General features: G+C 39.8%; 1 protein-coding gene across 6 annotated transcripts in view; it reads right to left on the bottom strand.

The window, feature by feature from the left end:
* The window catches only part of LOC131418485 (RNA-binding protein 12), a 34,938-nt gene extending 13,080 nt beyond the window's left edge, over positions 1-21,858 (bottom strand). Inside the window, exons 1-3 of one of the 6 annotated variants that reach the window (XM_058562803.1) lie at positions 21,731-21,841; positions 16,038-16,090; positions 10,001-13,329 (exon numbers count right to left, since the gene is read on the bottom strand). In XM_058562803.1, the coding sequence (XP_058418786.1) occupies positions 10,506-13,307 (2,802 nt within the window). In that variant the 5' untranslated portion in view covers positions 13,308-13,329; positions 16,038-16,090; positions 21,731-21,841 and the 3' untranslated portion in view covers positions 10,001-10,505. Of the gene's footprint in view, positions 1-10,000; positions 13,330-16,037; positions 16,123-21,730 lie in introns of those variants that run through there. The other 5 variants (XM_058562804.1, XM_058562806.1, XM_058562807.1 and 2 more) reach the window with 5 other exon arrangements.
* Positions 21,859-22,135: the final 277 nt, after the last annotated feature.

Genomic DNA, 22,135 nt, shown 5'->3' with positions numbered 1-22,135 from the left:
TATTAAACTTTATAAGCAAATTTGGTAAGCTTTAAACCACAGAAATTGGGCAAATGCTAAGAACCAGGGCTTCTCTTCCCCCAGCTAGCCAGTTTACCAGCATACCACTATTGATAGGGAATCCCACTCTCCACCAACAGGGAGTAACTGGCCCTTCATTTTCCACAACATCCCCTCTCCTGCCTCGGGAGATTCTAACTCTGCTCTTCATAAATGCAAGAACAGATCTTTTCTCCTGAATCCAGCTGGATCCAATTCAGTGCCAGTTGAGCTGAAACTCATGAGTCCTTCACACTCAAGAGTTACACTGCCCTCTTCCATTCCCAAAAGCCTAACAAGGAAAGGCACCAGCCTTCAATCCCATTTCCAGGCTGTGAGGAGGAATAGAGCACCAAAGTGTCTGGGTGGCAGGATCACTCTTTCAACAAACCAAAGCCATGCTTACACTCTTGTTGCCTACCTTGGCAAGCTGGAGGACCTCAGATGCTGGATCAAGCCTTGAAAGCCAATCAGGAAATTCTCCATAGGCTCCCAATGGGCAGAACACCACCCATGGAATACTCCTTTCCCATAAGATTGAAGAGAGAAACTACGCCCACCACCACCATTCTTCTTCCTTGCCTTCTGTCTCCTCAAGGGACATGGAAAAGGTAGACAAGTTTTTTTTTTTTTTTTTTACCCGCTTCTCCCTCTATAACTCAGGGATTCTCCAAGTTTAAATCAGCAGCCCAAGGACAGTCCTCATAGGTCACAAACTGAACCAAATATGCAAATCTTTACTATAAAACTATACACTCTTTATTCATACATATGACTACAGACTACTAAAACTGTTTATAAACTAAAATTTTAAGCAATAATTTGGTTTAGATCCATATGATACTAAAAAGTCTGGCTGCCACATAGTATTTGGTAATACTATAAAGCTTAAAATGTACATGTTCACACAAATATGTGAAAAGCGGGAAAAATATGGTAAACGGTCACAGAATTCTCCAACCTGCTATATTCTGTGAAGGTCAAAAAAGTTTGGAAGCCACTGATCCAACTCCAACGTCCCCAAAAGACTTATCCAAAGTTGAACAAATCCAACCTGTGTCCACCTCTTCAAACAGAACCTAGCTTGCGAAGAGAATTGGATATGGGGAAGGAAGCAAACCTTTCAAAGAACACACGGCCTTCAAGCAAAACAGGACTGTATTGGAGAGGGAGTTTTTCTCTGCCCTACGACTCTGAATGTGCTTACACAAAGCCTCCACCTGCCTACTTCAACATAAACATTGGAGCAACGCTGGAGCCCCTTCCCCAGCAAGCTCAGGACCCATGACAGAAGAGTGCTGCTGGTGGCCTCCTACATCTTTCCCCAAAAGTCAGAAACAGGCAGGGAACAGTTGAGGGAAGAAAGAGCTCTGCCTCCGGAGTCATGCAGGCAGCCTATGATTGAATAATCTCAATTCACTTCTTACTATCAATGAAACCTTGGGCAAGTTACTTAGCTTCTCTTTCAGTGGATTTCCCCATCAGTAAATCGGTAATAATAATAAGGCCAACTTTACAGACTTATTGTGAGGATTGAGGCCAACCATGGAAAGTGCCCCCTCCCTGACACAGAGTAAGTGCCCAATATGTGTCACCTGCTCCTCTTTTTCATGCTCATAAATGGACCCTTTTGCGGTCCTTTATCTACTTGTTCGTTCATGGGACACCCAGGAGGAATGCCTCTGGTCTACCTGCTCCAGAGGACCTAACTGGCAGGAAAATAGCTCCCAAAAGAGGAAATGAAGACCCTTTCCCGTTTTCTCTCCTAATGAAGTTCTCAAGTTGTAGCATGGGACTGCTATCACCCTCAGAAAAAGCAGTAGGAGCAGTAGCCAAATGAAATTTTGAGTTCCACTGGCCTTTCTTTTTAAGGTTCAAATTCACTAATTTCCAGAAAGAAACAAAATGGCTGGGTTCATAGAATTACAGACATTTAAAGCTGGATATAATGAGATTATCTAGTTTAATCCCATTTTGTAGAACATTGAGGCCAGAGGAAGAAAATGATTAGTCCTGGGATACGCAGTAACTGATGAATCACAATCTGATTCCCTGAGAACATCATTTCTATAGCCACTCATTTTTAGCAACAGCTCACTCCTTGTAATCCAGTCCAATCTGAAGTCCACCTGAACACTAAAAGAGCAGTGAGGCTCCTGTGGCCTCTTCCCATGACGTATACTAACTAGCCTTGCACACAGATGGAAAATAATTCTGCATCCACCACACGTTCACCCTATTTGCCTGACTACCAGGACAGGAATGGAGGAATTGCTGGACTCCACATTTATCGGACTTTATCAAAGGAATAAATTTAAATAACAAGCACTGCAATACTGCAAATACTGTAGAATTCTGCAAATAAAGTAGAATTTGCCTCAGGAAAATGTCATTTACACCAAAAATTTGAAACATCTTATAGGCAGCCAACTTTGCCCCCATTCTGCCCTGCTAGAATCTACATTCTTTTAATCTACCTTCTTTTAATGAGACCCGTCTCTCTACTGCCTGCAGAGTTTCTAAGACAACAGTACTGGATCACCTTCCTGAGCATCTCCAGGGCAAGGGCATCAACAAGAACTTGTGCATTTCCAGTGCACAATGTGACCTATGGCATAAAAGGAGCTGAGTGAGTGAACAAAAGCAGCAGACCAGAGCCCTTGGAAAAGAAACTTACCTACTGTTCATAATGAGAGCCCCCCTCAATGGAATAAATTCACTTGGGATACATGGGAGATCTTAAGATGGGCTGCTCTTCAGAATTTGTATGCTAGGAATTTGAGAAATAAACAAAGGAGGATTTCACTAACAGGGAAACTACATTACAGACAAACACTAATTTGCCTACTTGCCACTGTGGATGGGGTGCAGCGTGGGTGGGGGAGAGATTCTAGTTCTGCTGCTGCTTCTGGTGGATTAGTAATTTTACCACATAAAGCTGTCTCCTAGTTAACCTCCAGTGTGGCCCATGAAAAAGGTAACTGAGGCAAGCTCTCCAAAAAAAAAAAACCCTGCAAACACAACAGGAGGGGGAAACGTTAGGAGGAATGCAACAAAATTCAAATACTCAAAAGTAGAGAAACAGCTGAAAGAGGCAGCAGAGCTAAGAGAAATGACAGGGAATAACTTTTTATATTCTAAATCTGTGCTGTCCAAAAGTGTAGCTCCTGGTCACATGTGGCTATTGAGCACTTGAAATATGCTTAGTTCAAATCACAATGTGCTGTAAAATATATATTGGATTTTGAAAACTTAGTACAAAAAAAACACATCTCAATTTTATATTGAGTATATGCTGAAATAGTAACATTTCAGATCTATTGGGTTAAATAAAATCTATTAATTTCACCTGTATACCTTTTTAATGTGGCTACTAGAAAAATTTAATGACATCATGTGACTCATTTCTATTGGATAGCGCTGACTAACATGGAGATCTCCCAAGATTAGAGATGGAAGAGGAAAATTTCTGTTGCTCGGTGAATCTAGAGTTGTGCTATTCAATACAATAGCCACTAGCCACATGTGGGTATTTAAATTTAATAGTAGCTACAGTGGCTAATAATTACGATATTAGCTCAGATGAGAACATTTCCACTGGAGAAAATTCTATTGAACAGTGCTGATCTAGAAGAACACGGACCAAGAGGTGGCCATTTCACAAAGAAAAGCTAAAACTCTGTATCAAATTGATCTCAAACTAGAAAGGAATGAATTTCAGGTAGCCAACTATGCATGTAAATGGTTCAATTGATAGGGAAATTCACTTAATTCTGGAGCCTTTATGAATGTCTTATTGGAGCATTTGTTTATAAGTGGTATTTGGCAGCTAGCCAAAAGGTTATTAAAAAGATGAAAGGTTCTATCCCTCTGCTAGGCCAGGATACCCCTAAAACCAACCTTCACCTGCCCACCCTACTGATCATTCAGCTCAGTCATGCCACTCAGGTTCTGGGAACCTCAGGCTACGCTGTTATGGGACAACTTTAAGAGCTTCCAGGACAAGCACTACTTTAGACAGTGCCACTGTGCTCGCTCACACTGTTAATCATTTGGTCTTACTAAATTAACATATCGTGTACCCAAGAACCTTGGTTAGAGATCACGCCTTTCCTCAGCTTACAAGGCTTCCATTATACTTGTTTCTGTCTGACCATTTAGCAACTGGCCAGGAAAGCCTTTATCCAGCTCCTGTGGTACATAAGTGTACCTTGTACATGTACAAGTAAAACCAAGCACTTATTTGCGTAACTTAAGACTTTAAAGTCTTGAGGAACAGGCAACTTACTTTACATCCTTTTCCACCACAGCATGTAAGTGCTGGGTGCACAACACTGCTCAAAAAATTTAGTTAGCATGGGTTACGGCTATGGCTAAGCTGTATATCCATGTGAAATTGTCTTAAAAAGCTTGGAGGCCACAGATATTTTCAATTCCAACCTATCAAATCAATGGTCATAGAGGCAAAGGTAATTGGCAGTATCTACTTCAGTAATTAAGAGTTGCTTTAGTCTACCACTTCAGCCAGATTTATAACAGAGGGATGCTGCTAGTCACACAGGCCCACACCATAGAAAGGAGTTATGTATAAAAGACATGACCCTCTCTGTATTGCAACCCAATGTGTTTGGGGAGTGTAGTGAAGGGTGGCATTAACTCACTTCCAAGGGGAACAAAAGAAAAAATGAGGAAATCAGCAACAGCAACAGTTGGTATGATTTAAGACCTCTTAAGTAGCTGAATTTCTTTACCCTACACGTAAGCCTTTCCCACTTTGCGAGGACTAACAGGTCACGTGTGGTAGCACAATACGGTTGTTACGTTTGATATGTAGCACAAATGCATAAGAGACAACTCTTATTCACTAATCAAGAGGTGTGAGTGAACGCACAAGCCCCCACCCCACCCCCCATTAGGAGGCTATGGCTACAGAGACAGCAGTGAGGAAGATTCAGTCTAAGTAAAACTCACAGGCCTGGTTACCACCTGACTTACTATATATGCAGGTAAAAGGGGAAAAAGGGCGTAAGAATGGAGAGGGAACAAAACACCAAGAGGCAGCCTGTTTGAATATAACACAGCTCATTCCTGAGATGTGCTACGCTTATTCAACATCTTTGACTTTGCCCATATTGAAACAGTCACCTCCTCCTCTCAACACGAAATGGCAAGCCATCAAGGGATTAGGAAAAAAAGACTTGAAACTATTAAGTTACTGAAGTCAGAGTCCAGATGTTCAGAACAGCTGAGGTGCCAACTCCAATGCTCTGCTGTACCATTTAACCACTTCTCTACAACAGGTGTTTGCTTAGTCTCTATGACCTCTTAACATTTTCACTGGTGGGAGGTCCCTGGGCATCTTGACAGAACTCAAGGAACATGGCTGATGAGATTTTCCCCAGCACTATTTCCTGCCCCCAGATTTTTAGAGTGCTGCCCTTCTGTCCCTGGGGCTGGAATGCATGCATCAGGTGGCTTTTTGCCCCTTCTGGACTCTTCAGTAGAAGAGCAATATGTAAAAGCAGTACTACTTCAGTTGCTCATTACTAGTTATGTTGATCCAGAAAAGGAGCCATATTTTAGGATGCTTGTGAGATCCTCTGGCACAAAGTAACTCAAGGCACCAAAGATAAATCCAGAAACAGCACAGTAAAGAATTAACATTTACATGAGCAGGCACCAATAAGAGATGAACTGGCTTATGTTGTTGAAGAGTTTTCCCAGTAAAGTCACTACAGTATCAGAGAATTGTGCCACCACCAGAGTACACTCTTTCCAGAACATTTTAAAATGTCAATGTGATATATCAGATTTTATGCTAAAAAGATGAAACTGAAATCATGCAATTTTTTAATGAAAAAGGATAGCAGTAAGTTTGGATTCTACCATATCCCACAAAAGCTCCACTTTTGGAGGGTAAGAATGGTGGCGATGCACATAGTTGATAAACTATTTCTTGCTGTAAAACACTGGAAAACAGACAACAATGAATTATAGAAGTGAATGATCTTTCCTGAGCAAGAAAGGGAGAAATATTAGCACACAGTCCACTCCTTTAAGATGGTAAAGGCCATTCTGAGTATCTGTAGGCAGCTGATTTCACTCTGTGATTTTTCAAATACTTAGTCAAACCTTCATAATTTTAAAACAGCTCAGCAACCACCTGGAATTAACTACGTCTTATCTAAACTCCTCTAAAACAAGCTGGGTATTCAAACTCAAATACAGGCTAAAACTCTTTCATAATAAAGAAAAAAGTTATAAACACACATTTTTCAAGAGCTTTGGTTAAAAGTAACAGCCCACTAATTTCTCTGCAACTCCAATCCAGACTTTTTTTGTTGTTTAAAAGACCCTGTGGAGTTTGTGGAAACTTTTCATTTGCTAATTTTTTCAGTAGAAATTGAACAAATGTGGAAGGGACAAAACCAGAGCATCAGTGTCAGAAAGCAGCAATATTTTTGATTCCTTTCCCCTCTTCCCCATCTCAAACACCTCACATACTAATGCGAAAACAAATAAGTAAACAAAAAATAAAAGCAAAGCTTTAGAGGTACGTGCAATTGCAAATGTATTCTGAAAATTTCTTTTCCCATTTCCTAAAGTAATCAGTTTTTTAAAAAGACAATTCACACCCCCTTGACTCCTTCTGTGAAAAGGAGCATCTGGTTTCCGGTTCTTTCTGAGTCCACATAACAAAGTGGCTTGCTAGCAAAACACACATAATACAAATCGGGAAAGGTGGATACCACAGATTTGACCTAGAATCAAGTTTCCTCCCTGCCGTTCCAGGTATCCTCTTCTTTCCACACTTCAGCATTAGCAGACAAGGATAAGCAACAATTGTTACCTCCTAGATCACCAAATCCACCTTTCCAAAGGCACAAAATATTTTCAGGAGTTAAAAAAAAAAAAAAAAAAAAAATAACCTGATGGTATAGCTCAGTAGAGTACTCTTGTGCAATTAAAGCATTAAAAGCATCAGCCTGTTTTATTTTATGACAAGTTTATTGAACAGTATTCAAGACTTCATCTTTATAAACAAAAACCTCTGCTGAATGATGCCAAGGCAGAATTTGCCGGCAATGTTGTGGCCATATTGGCAACTAGTCATTTTACTGTGTTTGGTTTCTCAAGTTTGGACTACTATAGAACTGCCAGTAAAACCATTTAAATGTGGTAATATTGCAAGAGTGGGAAATAATTTTTAAAAGTGATCACTGCCAGGAATTCTTTCCAGAAGATCTGACTAGCAGCAATTTTACATTTTCTTTACTCATTTTTTAAGTGTTCATGAAGTTGACGAGTGGATTTATTTTTAAACACTTGACCCACACCTGTACACAATGACAGAATTCAATAAAAAGGACTTGTGAGTTTGATTAAGGCTTTCATGCGTCCTTATTTTTACCCAAGGTATTTCCCCCCAAAATGTATGTTTGCCCACTTCCATACACAGCCCTAGATTTTCATCCAGTGGGTTAAGACTGACCTAATTACACTGAATATTACTCTGAAATTTTTAACAAAGTTTCTTAATGGAATTTTCACTGTTAATGCTTTGATAACCTGGAGCACAGAACAAGGAACTACATTTCACTTAACAAGTGTTCCATAAAAAAAAAAATCCACTAATAATTATACATCCAAACTACAGTGTAAACAAAGAACACCTCCAAATTTTGCTTGTGAACTAAATGTTTCACTAAAGTTCAGAAGAAGTTTACAAGTTTTCTTATTTATAAAACACATTTTATAGATTTCTCTAATCCTTTAAACTAAAAAAAATAAAATAAACAACAACAAAAACAACAATAAAAACTCATCAGGGGGGAGAAAAAAATTAAACCTAAAGGAAAAGATTCTCTTCCATTAATATCAGTCACTAAAAATAGACAATAAAATTTACACATAAAATTGAAAATATCATGATAGTGTTTACAAATGCACACAACTTTGAGCAAAGCTTTACAAATCCTTCATACCATACAAAGCAAATGAAAAAAATAATGTAAATTCATTTTCACCCCAAACCTAGTTCTTACGAGAAAATTTGCAGGAAGAGAGGTATGAATAGTTTCACAGAACGTATTTTCAAGAATTTTTTAAAACTCAAACTCAACGCCCAGAACAAGTGAACAGTATGCTTAGCAGTTAGCACTATGTTAATAAGTCTCAGATACACAAAAATTGAGTTCCAGAGGGCAAAGCATTTAATTACATTTCACAACAAGAGAAGCACTGTTGTGATTCAACCAAATATAAAACAGTTCTCTCCAATTTCTACACAAACCACTACATTCTTACTTTATTTAATGAACAATGAAATCAAGTTTTCCTTTTCAGCATTTATCTAAGATGTAGAAATAACAAAGTAGTTGCAATAAAGTATATGAAATATTTAATAAGAATGTACGAACATATAACGAAAATAAATTGTCAAAAAAGATAAAAGACTTTCATCTTCAAACAACCCATTTTTCTAAAATGAAAATAGTCAGCTTTCCAATGGGGAAAACAATCTGCAGTTGAAATAAGACTCCCAAGCAGCGCTGAAGTTTTTTGCACTCTGTCTTTGGAATGAGAAAAGATTACTTAACAGAAAACTTAAATTGAACAGCATATACAAACATCATATTGCTTTTTAGTTGAGGAGGCAATATCTAATGATCTGTCAAAGCAAACTTGCATTCGTGAATTATCAAAAGACCCACAACACAGCCATGTCTTCTTTGAAAGTCTAAACAATCCTTTCCCTAAACAAAAAATCTTGTACTGTCAATCCTCTAAGATTGTAGTGATGAAAAGGCTTTCCAAATCTTATCACACAAATGAAACTGTTGCCACTCTTAACTCTAAATTACACAACTGCTGTATTTCAGTGTTCCACTGACTTGCAACACCAAAAAGGCACTATTTTTTTTTAATAGGAAATACTTCTTTTAAAAGGCTGACTCCTTTATAAGTACATTGATTGGTAGGAAATGTTGGGGATGTTTCAAACCAAGACAGAGGCTCATGTAAAAGACAAAATTTGTTTTTCATGATAGCTCACTAATCTCCCATTCCATCTGTTTATAATATAATGTGACACACCTTTAGAGCATTTTAACTAAGAAGGAAAATAAGTAGAGACTCTTGTGGCAGGTAGCAAGACATCGGTAAATGTTTTCATGACAAGGACACTTACCAACCAGAACCCATGTGGTCCTCCTGCCTTAGTGTCCTGAATGCCAAAGAAAAGAGTATGAAAGGGCAAGGAGTCTCAAATCTCTCCCCTCTGGCAGCTGCACTTGCACTCTGTATGAAGAATTTTTGTAAACAGGCTCCTGATCAAACAACTAGACCAAAAAGCCTCCAAGTAACAGGATTAAATACCTATCAATCTATGGACCAGTTTATGGATCTTTTATTCTATAACACTACTGCTAACAAAGCTAACAGTTTCAACTTCAGTTTTAAAAACCTAGATAAAATAATGCTCTTTCTTATGAATGGACCCTTTTGGTTTAGTTACAGGCCAAAATTTCACATAAATTTGGGACAGAAGGAAATTGCCAGAACATTAGTCCATCATGGACAGGACTTCGAATCAAGCTTCTTAAACAATGATTATTAAAAGTGATTTCTGGTTTTTGATGCCATCCAAACAACATGAACAATTTTAAAACTGACTGAACTAAAACTTGGCGGTCAAACCAAAAAGGCTCTGGTAGGTAGAGGACTCCATGTTTTATTTTTGTGGCACGTCTTATTCCACACAGTTTTAAGCGTGACATTAGAAACCAAAGTTCAAGGTTTAGCACAAACCACGTGTGGAGTTTTATATTAAAAAAACAACAGCAAAACAGTTCTGCTCATTTACAAATGAGTCAATTAAGCAAACAAAGCAGCAACTTCAAAAGGAGGACTGTCTATACAGCAAGAACCCTCAAGAAGCAATAAAGGTACATACAGTGAATCTGTATACAGAGATTTTATTCAATTTTAAAAGAAAATATAAGGACTTTAGACAAAGCTTTGACCCTATAACAAAGCAAATCTGTCCAGCTTTAAACCAAATTCCAAGAATAGCCAACTTCTATTTTTCAGCAGCTGGCAAGAGCACCCTTAATGAGCTCTATTGACATTTCTATTTTCTTCATCCTATATGGTATAAAACAAAACCAATCTAGACTCCTTGATAAGCTTTATGTGGTCATTTGAGTTTTACAAATGGTTTCTCTAATGGTATGCCAAAATCATTTTTGTGTTCTCTCAAAACAGCTTTACTGTAACATACAGCAATGTTTATCCTGGTAGTGAGTCTTCTGTCAACAGTCAACCAATGCTCTATGTTATGGAAACCAATCTATATGCAATTGAAACAATCCACAGGTTCTAACCTGGAAATACTAGGAAAACAATCTGGATGCATTAATCACAGCACTATGAAGATCTACCCTATAAAGAATTTATGTGAACAGCTACCCTAATACAAGTTTTACTTTCCTTGAGCCTATAGGTCTGTCATTTAAGTCAATGACAGCAGCTGTGGCTTCATCCCGAGATTCAAAGGCCACCATGGCTTCTCCTGTGGGCATACCTTTTTCATTATATTTTAAACACACTGAGCCTGGGATCACCTGATAGCCATAAAAGAAATCTAAAATCTCATCAATAGACACAGTGAAGGGCATGTTTTGCACTTTAATTACTGTTGGCCCTGGTTTTCCAGAACTAGATCCAAAGCCAGGGGGACCACCAATGTGGATTGGGCCAGGCCCAGGGCCAGGGCCAGGCCCAAAGGCTGGTGGCCCACTCAAATGCCCAGGAGCACTTCCAAGACCAGGAGGGCCGCTTCCAAAGCCAGGGGGGCCACCTAAGCTACCAGGGCCATTTCCAAAATTCTGAGGGCCCCCTCCAAATCCTGGCCCACTTAAATTATTTGGTCCACCTCCAAAACCTGGAACATCCAGTCCTAGACCAGGCAAACCACTATTTCCAACTGAAGGCATACCAGGCCTAGCATCACCAAAGGCTCCTCCTAATCCTGGAGGAGGGAGTGGTGGCCCAAAGGCATTTGACCCACCAAAATTACCAGGAAAGTTAAATGGAGGCCCATTGTTGGCCTCCTTAGATCCTACAGTCAGGAAAGCATGCTCTTCACCTCCTGCACTAGGCATTCCTGCACTGGGCATTCCTGCACTGGGCACTCCCGCACTGGGCACTCCTGCACTGGGCATTCCCGCACTGGGCATTCCCGCACTGGGCATTCCTGCACTGGGCATTCCCACATTGGGCATTCCCGCACTGGGCATTCCCGCACTGGGCATGCCTGGAACTGCAGAATTACCTGGCACGGGCATCTTTAATCCCTTTTTTCCTTGGGCAGGGGGATTTTTCTCAATCTCTCTCATATCTTCTAGAGTAACTACATGAACAAAAGCTTCTCTCCCATTAAGTTTTTTACGGTGTAAGCGTTCAGACTTACGTGCATCATCTTCATTTTTAAACTGAACCAATGCCTGTCCTAGACCTTGCCCATTGTTATCAACAAGAACATGTACAGCATTTTCATCCACTGGGATTCCTTCTAGGAACTGAAGAACATCCATCTTGGTAATGCTGAATGGAATATTTGTAATGTGGGCACAGACTTTGGCAGAGCTGACATCCCCCTCCGGATTTAACATCATTTCTCTCTGGTCATAGCTGAAGTTCTGCAGTCTTTTTCGAATCATATCTATCTTTTCTAGCATACCTTTCTTAGTAATTGGATGAACTTGAATAAAGCGATTGCCCATGTATTGTTTATGACGACACAGAGCAGCCTTATAGTCAGCCTCATTCCTGAACTCTACGAAGCCTTCACCAGTTGCTTTCCCATTGGGTCCATAAGCGATATAAATACTATCTTCCACAATATCTAACTTTTTAAAAAAATCAATTACATGTTTGTTTTCCGCTTCAAATGGTAACCCTTTCAAGTAAACACAGAAACCAGCCTCATGTGGTGATCTTGACCTTGACCTTTTCTGCCCACTGGGCGATTTTGACCTGGGAAGTGTCTGAGGAGGGGGATGGGTTTGTCCAGAAGGTCCTATACTTTGCTTAAAAGTGATATGGCCTCCAGCAGCTACCCATTGTCTCTCTGTGGCAGGACTAACTTCCACATAGCGTTGAATCATCAGCATTCTGTTTCGTTTCAAAGCTTCAAATGTATCTTGAGGAGAGAGAAACTTAACCAATCCATTCCCATTATTTCGACCTACATGATCTTTCAACAAATGCACTGCATCAACACGGAGCCCATGGAAAAAATCTCTGACATCATTTTCCATTGCAGAAAAGGGCATTCCATGCACACTGACATAAAGATCATCAGGGTTGATGGGAAGTGGTTTCACACCGCTTTGAGAGTTCATCTGGATAGGGTTAACAGGATTCAATGGGCCCAGAAACACAGGGTTCAGGTTATTGTTCAGATTCATAGGTGCTCCAGAGCCATTCATTCCAGCAGGTAGAGGTGCCACAGGTGGCGGGTTCAAGGGTGGCATGCCCGACATGGGTGGCAGTGGGGTCATGGGTGGCACAGAAGGGACTGGAGGGATTGGGGGCACAGGAGGCACAGGAGGCAATGTAGGTACTGGAGGAGGAACTGGTATTGGGGGAATGGACGGCATTGGTGGCAAAGATGGCATCGCTGGGATTGGAGGAATTGGTGGCGGTGGGACTGTATTCATTGGAGAGGCTGTGCTTGGAATGGTTGAGCTAAATGTTGGGCTCCCAAAGGAAGCCCCCATATTTGGAGGAGCCGTTCCTATGTTGGCTGTGGAAAATGTCTGTATGTTTTTGTTGCTTTCATGAACAGAAGTGGCGGCAGTAACTACACTGGGTGAAGGATTATTAAAGTTGGGTACTGTTGTAGGCAAGTTTACCCTGCCACTCATTCCTGAGCTAGGTGGCGGTCCTGATCTACTAGCATTCGCTGGTGGTATATCTAAGTTGGCGGTTTCAAAACGCCTACGACTCAGTTCAATCATATTCTGCATTTCCGTTTTACTACTCAACAACAGTGTTACTTTTGACCCTTTAATTGTACCACCTGTGCGCATCATACCAAGCCTTGCATCTTCATCAGTGGCAAAAACGATGAAAGCCTCACCCAGTTCACCCCCTACAATATGCACGCCCCCATCAGGGATGGTCAATCCAGAGAAGAAGTGGCGAATGTCCATGGTCCCCGCCACAATTGGGAGACCTTGCAAACGGATGACCACAGCCATGCTGCGCTGAAACCACACACACCTGCAGATGAGAAAAGGCAACGGCCAGGTCAGACTCCTGTTTATCACACCAAGTTTTAGCTACAAGAATGACCAGCTACCATATTAGGCCCTCAAATATTCCCTCAAACTATCACAAGCAATGTCGTTTTTTAATTTTGGATATTCTAAAAACTGAACATTATGTGCCATTTACAATGTAAAACCTAGACAATTTCAACTTCCAAAAGGCATTAATTCTGGAAACAATTAGAAGTTCAGTCCCAAGACTAAAAAGTTTCAGGAAAAAAACAACCATAGGAAAGTAAAATCACCAATTACATCATTCAGACCACTAATTATTCAGTAAGATTTAAAAGAAATGTGTAAGTCAAATCAGGAAACAAAGTTTAACAATCTATAGGGGAAAAACATGCACAGGATGCATTAATGTCAATATTTAAAACTAGCTTAGCATCTTCCTTACAAACTTGACAACTTCGTAGAATTCTCAGTGTCACTTTACATGGCTCAAACTCAAAATTCAACAGAAAGAGAAAACTGAAATACTCATGAATTACAAATAATACTTAACACTAAAGTAGACTCAAGTATCAAATGAGAATTGATTCCATATTTCACCCTAAAACTCTTCAATCTGCCTTAAAGCTTTATTTATTAAAGAAAACTACACATGGAATTCTTTATTACAAACAAGGTTAATACATACTAAGAATCCAAAAGAAATACTTAATAAAATAGCCAAAATCTTAGTTACCTATATTCATCACTCCCAAAAGCAGAACCTGGTTACAGTGCCATTCGTCATGGCTGTTTTAATTAAAACTCAGGTTCAATGACTCATTCCCAAACCCTCTATTAAAAAAAAAAAGACTTGGTCTTCCCACCGGGGGGCTGATAACGAAAAAGAGGTATTTTTTGTTTTAAACGAACTAGGGTATAAACTTTATTCAAAAGTAATTTTTATAGTCTCTGACCCAACAGATAACTCCTGTGAAATTTCTGAGCGCTCACTGATGTCCTTAGATAATATCCACTTTGATCTAATCAAAAAAGAAAAGTTTCTCCCAGATTTAAGTAAAATTTCAGTATTTTAGTTCTTATGGTTTCTAAGAATAAATGAAAATGCAGGCCTCTGTAAAATGATACAAAACATATTCTTGGGACAAGAAAAAATACTAATTTGAAATTTATGTGGTCAACAACACAAGGTGCTTTCCAAGCCATCTTAAAAATCAACTTTTAAATTTAAACCTATTAAACTGGCTCTGTGACTTCAGGGAAATTATAAATTATCTGAGCTTTGGTTTTATCACTTCTCAAACGAGAACATTAGAAAAGCAAAGTTTCCTGCTACAAGCTCTAAGAATTCTATAACTCCATGAAAGCAGTTTTTCAATGTCAAATATTATATGAATACTAATTCAATGCAACAAAACCTGTAATTATATCTCAATATTATGACTGCTATACACAAAAGAGAAATATATTGTTTGGCTTTGAGAGTTTCCTCACACACATACACCAAAATAAAAGCCACCTTCAAATTTAATCCAGAAAGATGAACTGTCAAACAGAAAATGCTCTTTGTGAGACCATTATAAAACACTAGAAATTTCGGGGCGGGAGGAAGGAGGGAGGAAGCTTTTCATTTTTTGTCTGCAAGAGTCAACAAGAAAAATTAATACTAAAAAAAAGTCACACCAACAGGCTCTTTTCTCCTTATTTACTATGTAGCAGTCTATAAGGAAGTTCATCAAGAAGATTCCAAGTCATTAAATCAAATTCTCATTCCTTACTGACTCTAGATTATTGCCTATATGCAAAATTGAGACAGCATTCCTGTTCAACTTCAAAAAATGCTTAATCACTTAATCACTATATGGGGGACACATCATGGGTAATCTAGGTACCCAGAACAACGTGAGAGAGAGAGATGTTAGTTCGCATTGGGACAATAAAATGGGAACTTGATACGGTCCTAAAACACAAAAATTAAACACAGGGCTAAAGTGACATACACAATAAGTCTTCAAACCATTTGCTGCTAAGAGAAGGGATTTAGTGAAAGTCTGTACAAGGTACACATGAAAACATGATATTGAAAATCTGCTGAGACTACCAGCTAGAAAAGGGCTGAGGATTAAAGTACAGCACAAGATTTATTCATAAAGCCATCTAAAGAGGAAAACAGTTTTTAGGTTCTGAAAACCATGAAATACCATATGCCATTCTGCTACTAAGTACCTATTTGACAGATAACTAATTTCAATCTATCTTGAGCCTACTTTAGTTATTTAACAAGAGTTAGATTCCAATTACTAAAAGGTTCCATCTGAAGTCAAAATTTGGACTCTAAAACATATGACCCGTTATCTATACCTATACCTCTAAGGAATATTAAAAAACCATACCAATAACAAGCACCTGTATTTGTAATTAGTCTAGAATGCTACTCAGGAAAAACACAGCTACTTACTGCCTAATAATCAGGAATTCAACAGAAGAAATGCATCCACATAAAACTGAACCCCAAAGGAAGCAACAACTGTACAAGGTACCCAGTCCATCCCACCCTCATCCCTCAGATAAGCTTGTTAAAAAAAAAAACACACACACACACACACACACACACACACAATTTAGTTCCTACACGCATTTTCATGTTACTTAATAAGCTATCTCATTTTATTTTGTATAAAAACAAACCCTCTATTCAAAATCTCTTACCTGATAAAACAAGAGATGTATTTTCTTAACAAGAAGTAGAGGCCAAGTCAATCCTGTGGGCAACCAATTAAAACCAACTTTTAGACTGCAATAGAGAATAAATGGAGGCAAAAATCAATGCAGGAAACACAAAACAACACGCACAGGCCACACTGAACTGTACATTACGAAGGCGAGTCTGAAACCACCAGAGTACTTCATTAGAATGCATATCAAAAAAAAAAGAGAAAGGCATGTACCAAAAATCCCACACATGCTTATTACTTGATATTGCTTTCAAATTTAAGTATCTCTCAAAACATATATTTACATACATCAAAAATGTGTCATAAATCAGCCCAAGAACGAAATCAAGTGAAAACTAAAACAGTCATAAAGCTCAGCTTCACAGTTGGTAACTGCTTTTATCACTTGATGATTAAACCAGTCCAGAAAATTCCATAACACAGGTCCAACTACAACCTATTTCCTCAGGTTCCCACTAAATTTTTGATGAAAAAGCACAAGTTCGCACAATATCAGTTCCTGGACAAATTAAGTCATCAATTCAAGGGTACTCATGGAAATTATTGCAATTACTGTTTCAATATATTTTCCTCTGCACCAAAATAGCATGAAACATCAAAAAACATAAATGAAGCAAAAGTTCTGGCTATAAGGACTAATTCCTAGTTAAAACCACTGGGGTTGAAAATATTAAGGAAAAGTGCTTTTTCTTCTAACAGTTCCAAGAAACTTGTTAAAAAAAAATCCCTAAAAATGTCTGGCATATTAAGAATACTTCCCAAAGTAAAAACAGGTCACTCATCTTTCACTGGAATTTCTCCCAAACTGGTCAAGCTACGAACAATTCACAAGCAATATATATGACCAAATGATTAGACAACTATATTCAAAAGGTCATTTTTTAATTCAGAAAAACAGAGTAGAAGAAAATTGTCACTGTTAGGTATTAATATTACAAGTAGATGACTACTTAGAATGATGCTCATTTTTAACTACTACCTTTCAAGATCAAGGTACCACCCGTGAGCTTAATATTCATCACCAAAAAGTAAAACATATTCAAAAATTTTAGTGTTACTCCAAACTTTTCTAAAAGAACAAGCTAAACATCTTCTGGAAAACTACTCAAATTACTAAAGAATAGTGAGATTGTTTTTCCACAAAAAACTATGCAAATATGTCATAAACAACGCTTTCCAAAGCCCAGAGCATTGTATTAATCTTTTATATGTTGTACAAATCGATCCCAATTAAGTTTTAAAGAGTTTTAAAACTCTTCATTTAAAAGCCACATCTAGGGCCGCCGGCCCGGTGGCTTAGCAGTTCAGTGCACACGCTCCGCTGCTGGTGGCCTGGGTTCGGATCCCAGGCGCGCACCGACACACTGCTTCTCCGGCCATGCTGAGGCCGCATCCCACATACAGCAACTAGAAGGATGTGCAACTATGACATACAACTATCTACTGGGGCTTTGGGGGAAAAAATAAATAAATAAAGTTTAAAATCTATATTAAAAAAAAAAAAAAGCCACATCTAGTAGTTTATCTAACCGGTCACAAAGGGAAACATGAAACAGAAGAAAGCTTGCTTTTATGTAAAAGCTCAATGAGAAAGAGCATGAATTTTTGCAATATTTATTTCTAAATGTACAGAGTTGACTCTATGAGCCACACAACCAGGGTAATTTTCTAGTTAAGCACTTGTGATAAACAGATGATCCCCTATTGGAGATTCCAATTCAAAAGGTCTAGTGTGGGGCCAGGACATGTGCCCTGAAGGTAAGGCAAACAGGTTCCTCAGCTTCTTCCCTTTCAGACCCAAGAAGACACCATATGTCCATCTGGAGAGGAGCAAGTTCAGAGTCAGCTAGTTAAGCCCAAAGGAAACACACTAGGTCTACTTTCAAAAACTTCTACAGGGTTGCCAGAAATTATTATGACAAGGAGGAAACATCTCATTCCACAAGGAAAAGTTGAAAGGCCTAGTTGAATTTGGCAAATGCCTACTTCAAGTTTTATGTGTTCAATTTAAAGTACAAAATCAATCTATACAAAAATTTGTGATTCTTCAACACAGGGGAAACCCCATTCCACCCATACCAAAGAAAAGTATGCAGAAAGTTCAGGCCAGAAGCCAGAACTTCACAACGCTTGGTGTTACACCTCTTCCCTCAAATGGGCAAAGTAAATAGAAACTGAGAACTGAAGTACTTTTATTTATTTTTAACACCTCACTTTGTAAAGAGCACAATAATTTAATAGAGGCATCATCGTTTTCCAGGAATCTACTCATTCCTGTGTTTGACATGTCAGCTAGCAACTGAATGAACGATACCAAAAGGAAAAACCCATGCCAATTACTTTAAGCTTTAGTGAATTTTAGAAGAAGACTGAAACAATTCTATGTAACGAAACATCTAAAAATACATGTTTTACATGTATACATGTATACACAGAGTATATACACAGAGTATATAAGGGTATGGAAGGAGAAAATGGGTCTGATTTGCCATTAAATCCACTGATATACTTCAGAAGATCTAAAACAAGAAGCTTGCTTTAGCATATTTTTCCACTTTATGTTAGCAATTAGTCCTAACATAGTGGCTTTGCTTCAGCTTTATAAATACCAGGTACATGCACAAATTACAAATATCTGCTACAATAAGTTAGCATATTATTATGACAAGACAGATTTTCTTATATACTAGGCATTCCAATCATTTAGAATTTCAGAACAAAATATCTAACAATCCTCTTTATCAGGAAGCCAAGGCACAAACCAGAACTTGACCATTTCTACTCTTCATCTGGTAATAAACATCCAAAAGTGAATTTTAATTTTGCAGTAATCAGTCTTTAATCAGCAAGAACCAAAGTACAGCAGAGCTAAGTTCTTCAGACTCAAAAGAAGCAAAAACAAGTACTCCTCAAATGTTCACCTCAGAGATGAGCAATAGAGAACCAATCATAATGGGCCCAACGCTATAAGCAGCATAATCACATTATGGTAAGCATTATGAAAAAAACACAGCTTCATCCACTTGATTTTGTCCCCAGCCCCAAACGGATCACATTTCAGATTAAAAGTTAAATAAGATATTTATTCCTCTTGCCAAAAGGACTGTAATATTAACTTATTTTCAATCCCCCCAAATGCCAACAAAAATATTTATCTTACTTGATTTAAACTTCAAAGCAACAATATTACTTCTAACCTAGCCAACCACATTCACCCTCACTATTGGTCTTTAAGACTTAAAAGCCAGCTTTAAACTTAATGAACTACACTCTCTGCAAACCAAAAGGTATATGGGTGGTGGTAGTAAAATATGATAAAACCATAAATTAGGTGAAGTTATTTTTCTGCTTAGTTGACCCAAAACATTTAACAATATTCATTTATTCCACGAACATTTATTAACCACTTATGGGCCAGAGAGGAGATATAGAAACAGACGACAGACAGTCCCTGCATTTTAGGAAGAGATATCTAAAAGCACCTTTTGTGCAATTACTGACACTTAGTTCTTCCAAAAACATCTAACAAAGAAAATATTCATCTAAACTGAATGACGGAGTGGCTCTCTACAAAATGGAATAAACCCAGTATGAACATTGTCATTGGATTCCAGCACCTGGAACACACTGGCCCACAAATTCAAGTTTCACATCTAAAAATTGTACCAACAACCCCCAAAGTCTTAATATGCAACCGTCAAAACATTTGGCATGTCAAAGTGAAAGAAGCCTGAAGTATACTGGTATTAGCACATAACAATATGTTCCAAGTAACTACCACAATGGTTTCTAAAGCTTCACATTTTTCACCTAACAGACATGAACATAAAAAAAATTGAAATTATGCATTACAATCCATACACAAAATAATTAATATTTAATCGAGCATATAAAGGTTATATACAAATGCATTCCTTGTTCCGTTAAAAAAAATTTTCCAGTAATAATACTAAGCACATCCTTAACTTATATATAAACACGTCAAACATTTCATTTTCTTCAAAATTAATTACAATAAACTATTTTAACCACCTGTAACACTTCTTCCCAACTTCTTTTTACACGTGGAAAATGCCTGAACACAATTACTTTCCCTAAATCCAGAAATCCTCCGTTCTATCAAAACTACCAAATTTCAAAAACAAGTACAACCAGTCTTTTACATCTCTATAATTAAAAAACAAAAGAAGATCGGCCTATATGTCCAGACTTGTACGATTTTTTCCAACTGCAAATGCTCTGAAATGCATTAACAATATGAACTAGATAGCAAGGTCCAAGGCAATTCATGTCGCTAATACTGCATTTTACAAAAATTACACCCTTTTAAACCCCGTTCAAGCAAGAAGCTCTAAGAGAAATACTCCAGTCACAAGTCTCTACTTCAACAAACTTTCAGTTGCAATCACATTTTTTTTCAGGTTATACTGACTCGCATCACCCTAATTTTGAATAACTCAGAATGGTTCCTGCCAACTACCCCAATTTACATTAGGTCATCTCTGAGAATCTAGGAGCCAAGGAGGGTTTTAGGGTCCAGAAATCTCCCCTACGGAGGCTGCAACTCGCAGTATACAACTTCCAGCGTATGTTTAGTACTAACCCACAGTAACCTTCACCGGAGCCCCTCAGATTTTTCACTACAAAGCACAAACTGGAGGCACACATCATGTCCTGTACTTAAAATCTGGCAGCTAAGCCTCCTAAACTAGTGTCCATCCCCGTCACTAACCTGTAGATCCTCAAAGCCCCTCCCACCCATTTCACGTGGCTGCAAACTGGCACCTCCAGCCTTCACTAGAGAAACTCAATTCACCCTCCATCAAAAACACCCTTAACATCCCATTGGACCTCCTCCTTAGAGCTGGAGGATCTCTCCCAAGGGTTAAGTAAAGGTGGTGCTCATAGCAGTCCCTTCCTTACTTGGGGACCAAGAGCCCGGCATCTTACAACTATCAGAGGCTCGGGAGGGGTACTCAAGCCCACTTGCTCGCTACAGAGGCAAGCTTCTCAAATCGCCGACACCCTCGAGGGTAGGCCCCGCCCCAGAGCTGGGCCTTGGAAGCTTTTCACTGCAACCCCCTCCACCTTCAGGCCACGAAGGCGGCCAGTTCTGAGACTTCCTTTCTAGACTCACAGGAGCGTACCGACTACAGCTTCCTCCCCAGAGGTGTGTCCTGACTAAGGTCCCCTCTTGCTGGTAGGCCACAGGGGCCTCCCTTCCACTTCGGGTGGAGGGAGTGTCCTCACTACGATTATCTCCTCACTTCGGGGCACACAGATGTAGTTATAATCTCTGCCCCACTTGGGGGCATGGAAAATCTTGCTCATTCGGGATGTAGGTGTGTTTGCACTGCAGTCCCCGTTAGTTCGCAGGCCGCTGGGCCACCCAGCTCTGGCCTCCTCCCTCAGACCACGGGGGCGTCCTCGCTACGGCCTCGTCCCCACTTCGGTATGCAGGCTCATCCTCTCTTGCGTCCTTCTTGCACTTCTCAGGCCTGAGAGGCACAAGTGGCACCCCAGGCCCCCGCAGCCATGCCCCGACCCTTTTGTGTGGGGCGCTCGCTGCGGCGGGCACGGAGGCCTCCGAAGGCCCCGCCCCAGGCCACCAAGGGGCGGCTCGAGCCCCGCACAGCCCCGCCCGTTCCGGGGCTGCGGGAGTCTTACCGGGGAGAGCTGCGCGGCACCCGAACCCAGACCCGAGTTACCCCCCGCGCGAGTGCCTCCGCCCCGCGGCCGACAGCCCCTGCCGAATGGCTTCCCGGAGCCCACAGCAGTCACCACTTCCTTCGCCGCTTCACAAAATGGCCGCCGGCCCGCTCGGCGGCTCAGCGTTCCAGAAGGGGCGGGACGGAGTGGTTGACGTCACGGGGCAGAGCGGCGCAAGCGCGCTGAGGTTCTCAGGTAATCTCCCGGAAGCTGCCGTGTTTCGGGCGAGAAGAGCTATGAGTACCGGCCTGCGATGTTTTCGCAGTAGCCCCGCCTTAGGGGAGGGATGCTGCACGGTGGGATGGGTACGAGTAGCTGGCTTCGCCCCTCGCGGCCGGACATTGTGCAAATTGCTTCACTTTT

This window comes from Diceros bicornis, chromosome 19 (genome assembly GCF_020826845.1).
Source record: "Diceros bicornis minor isolate mBicDic1 chromosome 19, mDicBic1.mat.cur, whole genome shotgun sequence".
Lineage (NCBI taxonomy): Eukaryota > Metazoa > Chordata > Mammalia > Perissodactyla > Rhinocerotidae > Diceros > Diceros bicornis.
The sequence above is the reverse complement of the archived record's forward strand: the minus strand, read 5'-3'. Positions and strand labels throughout refer to the sequence as shown.